The 12,604-nt window shown below is 36.9% G+C and overlaps 1 protein-coding gene across 10 annotated transcripts in view; it reads right to left on the bottom strand.

Annotated features, from left to right (window-relative positions):
* Positions 1 to 12,604, bottom strand: part of ARHGAP10 (Rho GTPase activating protein 10) — a 316,861-nt gene that overhangs the window by 142,993 nt on the left and 161,264 nt on the right. For all 10 annotated transcript variants that reach the window (XR_007402325.1, XM_025438802.2, XM_049094179.1 and 7 more), the window contains 3 exons: positions 4,359 to 4,440; positions 2,380 to 2,425; positions 28 to 93 (listed from right to left, as the gene is read on the bottom strand). Coding sequence is in view for 9 of the 10 variants with exons in the window: in XM_025438802.2 (XP_025294587.1) it covers positions 28 to 93; positions 2,380 to 2,425; positions 4,359 to 4,440 (194 nt within the window). In the remaining variant the exon portion in view is untranslated. The remainder of the gene's footprint in view (positions 1 to 27; positions 94 to 2,379; positions 2,426 to 4,358; positions 4,441 to 12,604) is intronic.

Here is a 12,604-nt window from a genome sequence, read left to right as displayed (position 1 = left end):
ATGAATAAAATGATTCAATCATGTTACCTCGTGTTTCAACAGCACTGATGCATTTTCTGAGAATTGTGAATCCCATCTTATCCAACTGTGCACCTAAAAGAAATACAGTTATAAAATATTAAGGGCACAATGAATTATTTACATTTCTCTTCTTTACAAAAATAGAAAAAATTACTTAAAATCCAATTTAGTTTCTATTTCACTATTAAAAGAAAGCTAAAGGCCCTGTATTCCCTGTTTAAATAACATAAGTGAGAATTTCATATATTTAGAAAAGTACTTACTAGAATATTAGGACATCTATTACCAATAATTTATAAATTTATAATTTATAAATATAATTTTTATATTAATAAATGTCACTTATTTTAAACAGTGGAAAAGAAAGTGATATAAATCTTTAGGGGAATCTATCTAAAAATAGTTAAGATACATTTTGCCAAAATTCTAACAACATCTCAGGTATTTTTTTTAGTTATGTATATGAATGAAGTAAATTATTTGACAGTTGGAGAAATAACACATACCTTTTTTTTTCTTTTTTTATGACCTATAGAAAAATGTTTTTAAAACATTTCTAAAAGTATTGTTGGGGGGGGGGGGGGGTGTCATTATTTGGGCCATGAGCTTGAAAAAGAATTTCACATTTCATACCATACTCTAAGTATTTAATTTTTTAGTATTTTCATAATGAATTTAAGACAGATGATTCAAGTAGCAGAAAAGATTATTTCAAAATTTTTCTTTTTTTCCCCCTAATATAGATGCTTGCCTACAATTAGGCTGGCACATTTGAGTACCTTAAAAGATGATTCTTGTTTCAAAAATGAAATCAGGGAAGTGGATACTTCAGTTTGTATTTAGAATGAGGGAAAACTAATATTAACACTTGTCCTTCAGAAGGGACAGCATGGACAATCCATGAATATAAACCATGTGGGTTTAGTGCTAAGCTTGAAGAGAACTTTAAGGAAGAAAATCGGGTGGAGGTTTACTGTTTAAGGATCCACTATTCACAACATCTTATAAAATGTTGAGCAGAACTGTTTGTCAAAAAAGTGGCATGTTTTTATTTCTCTATAAAAATAATAAGAGAGGGATGCCTGGGTGGCTCAGTGGTTGAGCATCTGCCCCTGGCTCAGGTTGTGATCCTGGATTCCCGGGATCGAGTTCCACATTGGGCTTCCTGCATGGAGCCTGCTTCTCCCTCTGCCTATGTCTCTGCCTCTCTCTGTGTGTCTCTCATGAATAAAGACATAAAATTTTAAAAATAATAAAAATTTTAAAATAAAAAGAGAAAGGAAGGGAAGAAGGAGGAAGGAGAGACAAGAAGAGGCTAAGAAGGTGCTTCAAGCAGGTTTACAACCCATAATTTTCTCTTTTTTTTTTTAAGATTTTATTTATTTAATCATGAGAGATAGAGAGAGAGGCAGAGACACAGGCAGAGAGAGAGGCAGAGAGACAGAAGCAGGCTCCATGCAGGTAGCCTGACATGGGACTCGATCCCAGGTCTCTAGGATCATGCCCTGGGCGGAAGGCAGGCACCAAACCGCTGAGCCACCCAGGCGTCCCAACAACTCCTAATTTTCAATGGGAAGGTAGCAATGTCTTTTACTCAAGCACTGGCTCAAGGTAAACACACATAATGATAATTTTGAAATCATATGTTAGGGAACATAAAGTTTCCAAATTGTACACATTTGATAAATATAGCCGTGATTTCTCCAAAGATATCAAAAGTAAATTTACACAGAATCTAGCAACTCTGATCATATTTTTGTTTTATCTCAGTAAAAATCAAGATTACAGAGCTAGGCTATATGTTCCTCAAGTGCATACAATGCACATGAAGATCAATGTCCTAGAATATCCAAATACATTTGATCGTTTTTATTTTCTAACGTGCAATGATTTACTACTTATACAGTCCATACTCAGACTTTAAGGATAAAAAAATATCAAGGGTGGGGGTGAGGGAGTTGCAAACAGGGAAAGTGATAAACAGTTCATACCCACAGAAGCTTACAATTTAGGAAGCTGAAAAATGCAATCCTTAAACTCTTATGTGTTTATTTAAGGCTATAAGAATAAATACCAAAATAAGTTGTAAAGGAAGCATTCTGGGATTTGTAGAGAAAGTAATTATAGAGAAAAACAAACAAACAAAAAGCTCAGAGATGGAAAAGATGAATGAGGATTACAGTAGTCCAGGAAAATCTGAGTTGGTCCCCAGTAGATAAAACAGAATACATACATTATTTGGAAGACTAGCTTAAGGAGGGTGCAGATCACCCAGCAACAATTTGACATCAGTAATGAAATTAAACTAACTCATGAAAAACGGGGGGAAATAGTCCTTTTTATGAAATTAACACTTACTTCCTTCTGGTCTTGGGATGATGGCTCTATTAAAACTATGTAGCAGCTGTAAAAGAGAAAAAGGGAAAACAATGTTTTTAATACAGGACTCAATAACTCAATATATATATATATATACACTCAATGTTTTTAATAAAGGACTCAAGTAGGCATACCTAGCACTATGCAAAAAAAAAATACATCGATACTGGTTTATTATATACTAACGTGCTCAAATACTAAAATAACAATAAGGGGCATCTCTGAGTCTACTTTGTCTCTTAAAGAGAGGTCTGCTGCAGTATAACAAAAATAAGATGAAGGAGCTATGATTCTTTAGGAACTCACTGGAAGTTTATGTAAATATGCAATGTTCAGCCTTGTAAGTACAGAATGACAAAGAAATTGCTGCATTCTAGGCAATAAGATGAAGCTCATTTTTTTTCACCTGTTTCTAAAATCTTGTATTTACTTAAGAAAGAGATGACTCCTGCTCATAATTTAAATAACGACATCTGAAATAGCTAGATGATCATTCCTGGCTGCCTCTAAGAACTTCAGCTCTGACCCATTATTTGCAAGGTATATACAGCACCTGAATAAAAAAATACACAACCTTAAATGTCTTCATGTAAATATACAGCTAAATATTTTCTTTGTGCAGATTTGCCTTTGTCTATGTACCTCAAATTAATTACTTGGCTCTTTGTTCTAAAGGAGAGGTTATATGTGTCTGCAAGGTTACATTGCCTTTGACAACAGATTTATTCCTCAAAGACTTAGTCATGTGATTTTTTTTTTTTTTTTTTTTACTCCGCCACCTCACTTTCCAGAGCACTTCTTGAATCCCTGGGAAGAGAAGTCCTAGTCACTGCATTGCCTCTGCTAGAGAGGATTAGTATATGTTTTGGATCTCAGTAACCATAAATGCTGTAAATACTCCTGATTCCCAGCTAAAAATTTCAAGGACAAATTAAGAACAGACAGAAATAAAAACTATGGAGGCTCAATGTAGGTCAAATACAATAAAATAATACACAAATCTGATTACTACTCTTTTTTTTTTCCCCCAAGTGGGATATATTCCCCTCCAAAGCATCTATTTTTAACATACATACTTCAGGATTTCATTTTTCAAACACTGAACCAAGACTGCCAAGCACACTATGCCCCAGCTCCCCAGCTCTCATATTCTAGTCTTCTATGCTACCATAAGATAACATTACCTTTTGCTAGTTTCACAACTCTATTCTGATACCTCTTTTACTATATATGACCACTCTTTCACTTTGCAAACCACTCTCTTTCCCTTTTTTTAAACCCTATTAAAATGACAAATACTTTCCAGTTAAGCCCACCTGGTAGCTGCACAGGCAGTTTATTTAGAGTCATGATACTTTCAGCGGAGTTTATTTAAATTGGTTCTATGGTGTTTTCTATAATTATCCTAAGTCCCTAGCTCAATACACGATCTGCAAAATTCTCAATTCCCAAAGGCCACCAGTCCACTGAAATGAAAGCTGTGCTTGAATAAAGTAGCAAACAGACTGAGTTCGTGTGTCTCTGGATCTATACCACTACCTTTAATTTATTCCTCAAACCAATCATACAGAGGCCCATTCACTACAGCTCCCTGATACTGCGTACCATAAACCATTAGTCTAAATCATAAATTGTTAAATCAAGCAAACTAACTACAGCAGTCGCTTATAATATTGCCTGTACTGCCTCATATATACTGTCCCATCTCCACTGAGATCAAAATGAATTGCAAGCATTTATTGTGTTCATCACCCAAAGAACTGTCAGGTAGGAAAGAAAAAATTGAGAATTTAGATGACTTCCTTAAGCAAAGCAAATTTGAGTGGCAAAGTCAAGAAAAATCAAGAATAAAAACTAATGAGACACCAGTCTTATATGTGTGGCTGAAATAACATAAAAAGGAATACAAGTCAACACTAAAGGACTTGAAATATAACTAAACCAGTGATTATTCTTACAGCTTCTTTTCCACCCAGAGCTTCCAACCACTGCTTCCTTTCCTCTTCAGAGAACGCCTGCATGGTCAGGGCAACGCCAGGCCTGAAAGACACCAGGAATGGATAAAGTGATCCTTTGGCTGGTAAGACAAACCTGCTTTTCTACTTTCTAATGTTATAGTGTGGTGCTGAAATTGGGTTTTTAAATTTTCAATTGTGACAAAAGACATGTAATATAAAATTTACCATCTTAACCATTTTTAACTGTACAGTTCAGCTCTGTTGAATATGTTCACATTTTCAGGCAAGCAATCTCCAGAACTCTTCACCTTGTAAAACTAAAACTCTGTACCTATAAACAACTCCCCATCCCTTCCTGCCCAGCCCCTGACAATCTCCCTTCTACTTTCTATCCCTATGAATTTAATTACTCCTTGGTAACTCTTATAAGTGGAATCATATAGTATTTTTTTTCTTTTTGTAACTTGCTTATTTCACTTACCAGAATATCCTCCATTTTCATCCATGTTGTACCATGTGTCAGAATTCCCTTCCTCTTTAAGGCTGAATGATATTCCACTGTGTCTATGCACTACATTTTGCTTATCTATTTATCAATGGACACCTGGGTTGCTTCTACCTTTTGGCTATTCTAAATAATGCTGTTATTAACATAGGTGTACAAATATCTCAACAGCGGCTTTCAATTATTTTAAGTATATAGCCAGAAGTGGAAATACTGGATGTGGCATAATAAGAAATAATGCATTCAGTGTCTGACCCTGTTTCCTGGCACAAAGCTCCTATTACCCTTGGAATCTCCGAAAGAAATGTCATTTTATATACTAATGAGATAACAGGGCTGGGAACTGCAGGATAGCCTCCAGATGGGGCTGGTTGCCAGGGAAAATGTGTGACGAAGAGATTGGAACTTTCATTCCCACCCCCTCACACCACTTCCAGAAGGGGGAAGGGCGATGGAGTTGAATCACCAATGGCCAATGAGAAATCAGTCATTCCTACACAATGAAGATTCTATAAAATACCCTAGGTATCAGAAAGCTTCCAGGTTAGTGAAAACATGGAGGGTAGCAGAGAGGACATGCAAGCTCCAAGCCCCTTTCCCTGTACACTGCCCTAGATATCTCTTCATCTGGCTGTTCATTTATTTCCATCAAAATATCCTTTGTCATAAATTGGCAATGGTAGGTAAACAGGCTTCCTGAGTTCTATGAGCTATTCTGGCAAATTACCAAACCAAGGAAAGGATCATAGGAACCCCCAATTTATAGCACAGGTGACAATCTGGACTTGTGACTGGCATCTGAAGTGGTGGAGGGCAGTCTCGTGGGAGTGAGCCGTTAATCTGAAACATCCCCACTAACTTTAGTTAGTGTCAAAATTTGGTTAAATTGTAGGATACTCAGTCTCTGCAGAGATTTAGAGACCTGCTGGGTATGGAAAAACCCATACACTTGGAGTGCAGAAGTACTGTGTGAGTAGGGAAAAGTCGTTCTGTGTCACACTGGGGCAATAGTAATTCTATTTTTAATTTTTTGAGAAATTGCCACACCTTCCCCACAGCAGCTGCTGTGTATTCCCACCAACAGTGCAAAGGGGTTCCAATTTATCCTCACCAAAACTTGTTATATTAGTCTCTCTTTTTTTTATTAAAGTAGCCATCTTAATGGGTGTAAGGTGCTAGTGATGATTAAATTTTTATTTATAAAAGAGATACATGCTTATTATCACCCAGGCATGGACAGAGTAAAACCAGAAAATCATTTTCCAGCTGTTCCCAATTCTGTGTTCAAGAAGGCAGACTGTTAACCATTTGGTGTTTCCTTCTTATTTTCTTAGAGCCCTATGTCGGTCCTCTGGGCCAAACAATCTTTCTCAGTTCAGTTTATTCAGATATTCAGAGATTCAGCCAGAAAACTCTTTACACCAGGAAGGAACACTAGATAGAAAAGCCATTAATAATGCCTCTAACCTGAGGGCAGTTTCTCAAATGAAACAAATTTTGAACATTTGATCCAAATATTATAAATTAGCATTCAAAAAGAACTTTTCTGGCAAGGAATTAAAAGGCAAAACACAGAAAACTAGAAATGAAAGTAGATGGCTGTAACGAAAAGTAAATATTAATTCCTATTCAATAGTAACATACTTTTTAAAGTTATCACTCCTGTGGTAGTATTTCATCTCATTTTTACTAATGGATAATCTTTCTCAGTAATATTCAACTATAATTCAATAATAACTGCAATTTTAATAAAGTACTATAAAGTAAAAAGTCCTCCAAAAGCAAGAGCCAAACGTGAATAAGTAGTGCTCTGAACAGTCACTCCTACAGGCATTATGTCTTCTCCCCACATGATAGTTATAAAGCACAAGTTGTTTAAGGTTCACTACAAAGTAACTATAGTTACAATTGATGGGCTCTAGCCTACAACCATTTTCTCCAGAACGAAACTTGTAGGGGTGGAATAAATCACCAATAATCCCCAACCCTCATCCTTAAATAGCAAAATGGTTCTCTATTGTCTACCCTACTTTTTTTTGGGGGGGGGGGGGTATTAGCTCCACTGTTGCATCACCTTGGCACTACACAGTACAGACCCAAGGTCCCACCTCCTCCCGCTCTACTACACACAGCATCTTTTTGGAGCAAGAATCAAGGCAAGATGCCCAGACAACCAGTCTGTTTTAAGAAGTTCCTTTACTGGGACGTGAAGATTTTGGCCCTTATTCTTAGTAACCCACACTGGGCTCAAGGGAGTTAATTAAAATTGTGAGGGAAAACTTCAGATGGCACAAATGTTTTTCTTTACATTCTTTAAGTGATAAAACAATATTTACATATGGGGGTCTCACGTCTGCAAAAATGCTCCGTTCTTGTCGAGAAGAAAAAAATATCTGGATACCTAAGTTAGACATCTATTTATTCAAACATTTAGTATGCAATTAAGTGAACAAAAGTATAAAATGTAAAAGAAGATGTGGTAGCAAATACATAATAGAAAGTTGACAGCTTCTCTCATCCAGGAATGGAAAAACTAGCAGAGAAAATGGGACTGGAGGCCAAACACGGCAACTTCTATCACAAGAAGACAAACAGAGTTTACAAACATTCAGTTCAATAAACATTGAGTGATTGCTTACTCTCCTTTAGATTTTGTGCCAGAGGGCCAGGAATTATTTATCGAATACTTTACTACCATGTCCTAGGCACTGAGCTAGGCATCCCACCCACAAAGGGCTTATTGTCTATCAAACAAGAAGGTAAAGAACAAAAACAAAAACAAAAATCACACAATCTATTAATTATAATCGTACAGAGTCCTGCAAAAAGTCAGCTACCAAAGAGAGAAAGCATAATAAAGACATCAGAAGATGTATGGCTAAATACAAAAGCATTCAACTTCAAATATGTTAAATTGTTGTCAGGAAGACTTGTCTGTGGCTAATTCAGCTGCCAGTCTCAGAAGACATTTCAACATTCAAGGTGCTACGTGGGGGGGGGGGGGGGGGGCGCGGGAGGGGGTGTAAGAAAGAGAAAGATCTCACCTAGTCAAGGAAATTAGGTTTCCTTGGGAAAGGAAATTTAACCTAAGGCCTTCAGGATACAGGAGCCACGTCAGAGCATCAGGGCCAGAGATTACCCCCTAAACCGAGAAGGCTCACAGAAGAGAAAGGAGGGGCTGGCTCAACCTCATCAACCATCCTCCCAGCCAGCCAGAGAGCAATACAATGGAAAGCTACAGAGGCAGCCTAGGGATCCAGCCAGAAAGGGATCCTTGGCTGTGTGAAGACTGATTTATCCTAAACGTCACTGAAGGTTTTTAGGTTTTTAGTAAGGGAATAACATGACTAAAGGTGTACATGAACCCTGGCTGCTGGGTGGAAATGGACTGGAGACAGGCAAGAGCTGGCTGCAGAGACTTGTTAGCAGACTGAGAGGATGAGATCAAAGGGCCAAATGAAGGGGAAAAAATGCAGGAACTTGGAAATAGGAGTTTGCTTCTTGGTGCCATAGGCAACAAAACAATAAGTAAGAAAGTAGCCACTCCAAGAATCAAAAGGAAAGGAAAGGTCAATTACAATGCTTCATCAATAACTAGTAAAGGGATTCCATGAAAGCCAAAAATGATTGCAGTAAATAAGGACTTAATAGGCTTACATTCAAAAAGTCAGCCACTGAGCCTGATGAGATTCCTGCGCTTTCTAGTGGTTTTTTTTTTTTTTTTTTTTTTTTGCTTTCCCCTAAGGTTCTCCACTGATATGTGAGGGGAAATAATATTTACTACTTATAGATAGGTGGATATTCACATAGAGTGGCAAACAGATGGTGGATAAGAGAAACAATGACTGGTCCTGATAACTTGAAACACAAGAAAAAAAGTGTTGAATAATGAAGAGTCTAAAGAGTTATGAACTAGAATTAAGATAGCACAGTAGGGGGAAAAAAAACAATTGTCCGGCTTCCAACGAAATAGAGCACACTTGGATAATACTCCAATGTGGCATAAAAACTAAAGAATTACTATATGCCTTGTCTCCAAGCACAATGACTCAGATTTGAGCCACCTATAGCCCTTTATGGAGTACAGCAGAGAAAAAACAAACTGATCGAAAGATGAGAGATTAAGTAGAAATATATCACCTACAAGGAAAGGATTCTATTTGTTTGCATTTTGACGAATAATATCATGAGACTCAAAACAATTCCCCCTTTGAGAATTAATTCATCATGGTACACATTTTCAGAACAATTCACACTTATTACACACAGGGGTCAGTCACTAATATTACATAAAGCTGAGTTCCCATCCTATCACACAGATGGCTCACATTCATCCCCCATTTGCTTAGCCCCCATTTCCAAAACATTAGTACAGGAAAAGTAAAAAAAACTGTGCATTAAAACATGTTTTAAGTATTTTCAATTTCTCAAGTTCCTTTTTTTAATAAATTGCTAGGAAATCATTTTGCAAATATGAGACTTCAGGAAGCAGTGGATACAATTTAAACTATAGTATTAACAGCATCTCACTGTTAAACCAAACCATAAAAAGTCTTTAGTTTTTGAAACAAAGCCATTTTACTCATGAAATTTAAAAGATATACAGAATGACTCAGTAGGGGCAGCCCGGGTGGCTCAGCGGTTTAGCCCCGCCTTCAGCCCAGGGTGTGATCCTGGAGACCCAGGATGGAGTCCCACAGCAGACTCTGCATGGAGCCTGCTTCACCCTCTGCCTGTGTCTCTGCCTCTCTCTCTCTCTCTCAATCTCTGTTTCTCTCATGAATAAATAAATAACATTTTTTAAAAAAAGAATGACTGAGTAAATATATGGATAGCAAAAAAACAAAAGATTTAACAGTGTGCTAGATTATTCACAATCACATCTTCATTTCATGAAGAAGCTACAGTAACATCAGTCACTCCACTGGAACTGGAACTAGGTTGACAAAGTTCTAATTTTTGGTACTTGAAGCCAATACCGCTGCCAGGTACTATACTCGTCCACTGAGGACACAACATCCTTTTCTCCATCTGATAATTGATTTTTTTTTTGATAATTCATTTCAACCAAACTAACATCTAAGTACCTAATACGTGCCAGGCATCGTGCTAAGCTCGGATTAATTTCCCACACACAGTAAGTAAAACTAATTCTTAGCAAATACAAATGCGACAGTATGAACTTCCTAAAGAAAAAAATGGACAAGGGAAAAGAGCAATTTGCCCGGATAGTCTATCTTTCTTTTGTTAAAACCATAACTGTTGACTGTAGAGCAAAAGGTAGAGAATTGAAATCTGAAGAAAAACACTTGGGTTAAGCAAGCTCTTGTTCTTAAATCAGCAATTCACCTTTTTTCACTCACTCATTAAGAAAATACGTATTATGAAGCACCACAAAGGCCTGCACATGAGCAGCAGTCTAGAGAGCTATTATCTGTGCTCTACATTTGACCCCATATCTATTAATTCTCTTTCAACTGCATATTTTACAGTTCGATCAAAGCATGTGGAAGACCTGTGTCTTCCTTATATCCTACACGATAGTTCAATGAGCCTGTAAATTAAGAAAATATAAAAACAGAAACATTCACATTTGTGAGATGCCAATTAATGAGATTTTATAAATAGAGAGTTAAGAGAAAAGAAAACTAAGAACCAGCCATCAAAACTTACAATGCAAACAATCAGGAATATTCTAATGTTTTTCTAAGAGGGATGTTGAAAAGGAAAAAGGAAAAAGGAAAAAACCAAACCAGCATGTTGTAAAGTCCTGCACTAAATTTTACTATAAGAAGGGGAAAGTGCCAAAGCCAAACCAAACACTTTGTAAAGTTATATAAATGTAGTTGTCATAATCAGATTCACATAAGAATTGCTGGAAAAAAGTTTTAAGTACAAATCTATGAATCTAACATTTTTCCAGAAATGATCAAAAGCAAGGTGCATGATTTTACTAGGGGTAAAGGATAAAGACTTTATAATAACTTCTTTCTTCTGTTAAACAACAACAAAATAAAATAAAATAGAGCAAGTAAGCATTGATATAGTCAAAGTATGATTATTTCCCCTAATAAAAGTGAATTCAAACCATTAATCATTAGAGAACTGCTACTTTAGAATGTAGAAAGTTTTAAGAGAACAGAGTTCAACCCTAACCACAACAGGATGGAAAACCTATAAAATCATTGTTTAAATAACAACTGGAGAACTGAAGATGCAAAAAGCAAAACAAGAAAACAAACAAAAACCCTAATGAACTAAAATGTAGACGAAAAGAAGCCCTTTCTTAAAGAGCAAATAACACATGCACACACAGCTACTTTCACCTTGAGAAGCAACAGGACAAAGAGGAGGACAACAGTAGAATTGAACTTTTAAAGGCATAGTATTGGGGGGAGGGGGTACAAATCCCTAAAAATGAAGACACAAAGGGAGTCTGAATCAATTCTCTAACTCCTTCCCCTGGGACCTCACCAAGTGCTCAAAAGGAAATGTGAGAGCAGGGCTGAGACCCCTCCATCCATGGGCCCCCCCATCAAGGTGTGTGTGCCAAGTATGAGAGGCAAAGCAAGAGAACCTCCAGAGGTTCTGATGGTGTTCTCAAAATCACATAGACCCTTGATAGAATCTAAATAAAGTAGCAACAACACAGAACCTCAGCTCAACTGCCAACTAAAGTGACAGCCCTACATATTAGCAGCCTCGTGGAAGACAGGGCATGCCCTTTCCCAGGCAAAAAAATATTACTTTCTTTCTACTGCTCTCTCACAATATTTGGCTTTCAACCAAAAGATTATGAAGTATGCAAAGAAGCAAGAAAATATCACTCAACATACAGAGACAAAGCAGTTAGGAGAACCAGACTCAGAAATAGGCCAGATAGTAGAGGAGGAAAAAAATCAGACAGCACTTATGAACAACTATACATATGTGAAAGGATCCAGTACAAAAGGTAGCCAATATGTGTAAACTGATGGGAATTTCAGCAAAGAGATGAAAAACTATTTAAAAAGAGACAAATGGATATTCAAGAAATGAAAGATAAAAGAACAATGATGAAGAATTGAGGAGAGCACATTTTATATGCAAACCAACCAATCAGGAGTCTGTATCAGGCAACCATCCCCTTTATCTACCTCTCATCACTTAGGAAGGTGTATTTCATCTGCCCTAAAGCACCCCAGGACAACCACCCCTACAGGATTTTTCCAAATCTATTTGGAAAAATAGACCACCAAAAAAAAGACCACCAAAACTATTCAAACTAGCCAATCCTAAATTGCTTCCCTTCTCTGCCTTGCCTTTTTTTCTTTTTACAGAAACCCCAATAAAGACTGGTCTAGGATTTTCTCTCACTCTTTCCTGACTCTTGACCAAAACCTGGCATTCCACATGTGGTCCTATGTGGCATGGCATGCCCTCTTCTCTTGGAAACTATAATTAATAAAATGGTCTTCCAGTCCCATTAGTCTGTCCATGTCATCACTCAGTCACTTCCATAAATTAAAATCCTTAAAATTAAAATCCAGGAACAACAAAAACAAATACCAAATGGTCGGACATAACATAACTGGAATCCCAGAAAGTGAAGAAAGAGAAAATGGGGCAGAAGAAGTATTTGAAGAAATAATGACTTCGATTTTCTAAACCTGCTATGAAATATCAACTTACATATCCAAGAACTTCAATGAACCCAAAGCAAGATAAAACAAAGAAAGCCACACCTATACACATCAAAAAA

The sequence above is a fragment of the Canis lupus genome, chromosome 15, assembly GCF_003254725.2.
Source record: "Canis lupus dingo isolate Sandy chromosome 15, ASM325472v2, whole genome shotgun sequence".
NCBI lineage: Eukaryota > Metazoa > Chordata > Mammalia > Carnivora > Canidae > Canis > Canis lupus.
The sequence above is the reverse complement of the archived record's forward strand: the minus strand, read 5'-3'. Positions and strand labels throughout refer to the sequence as shown.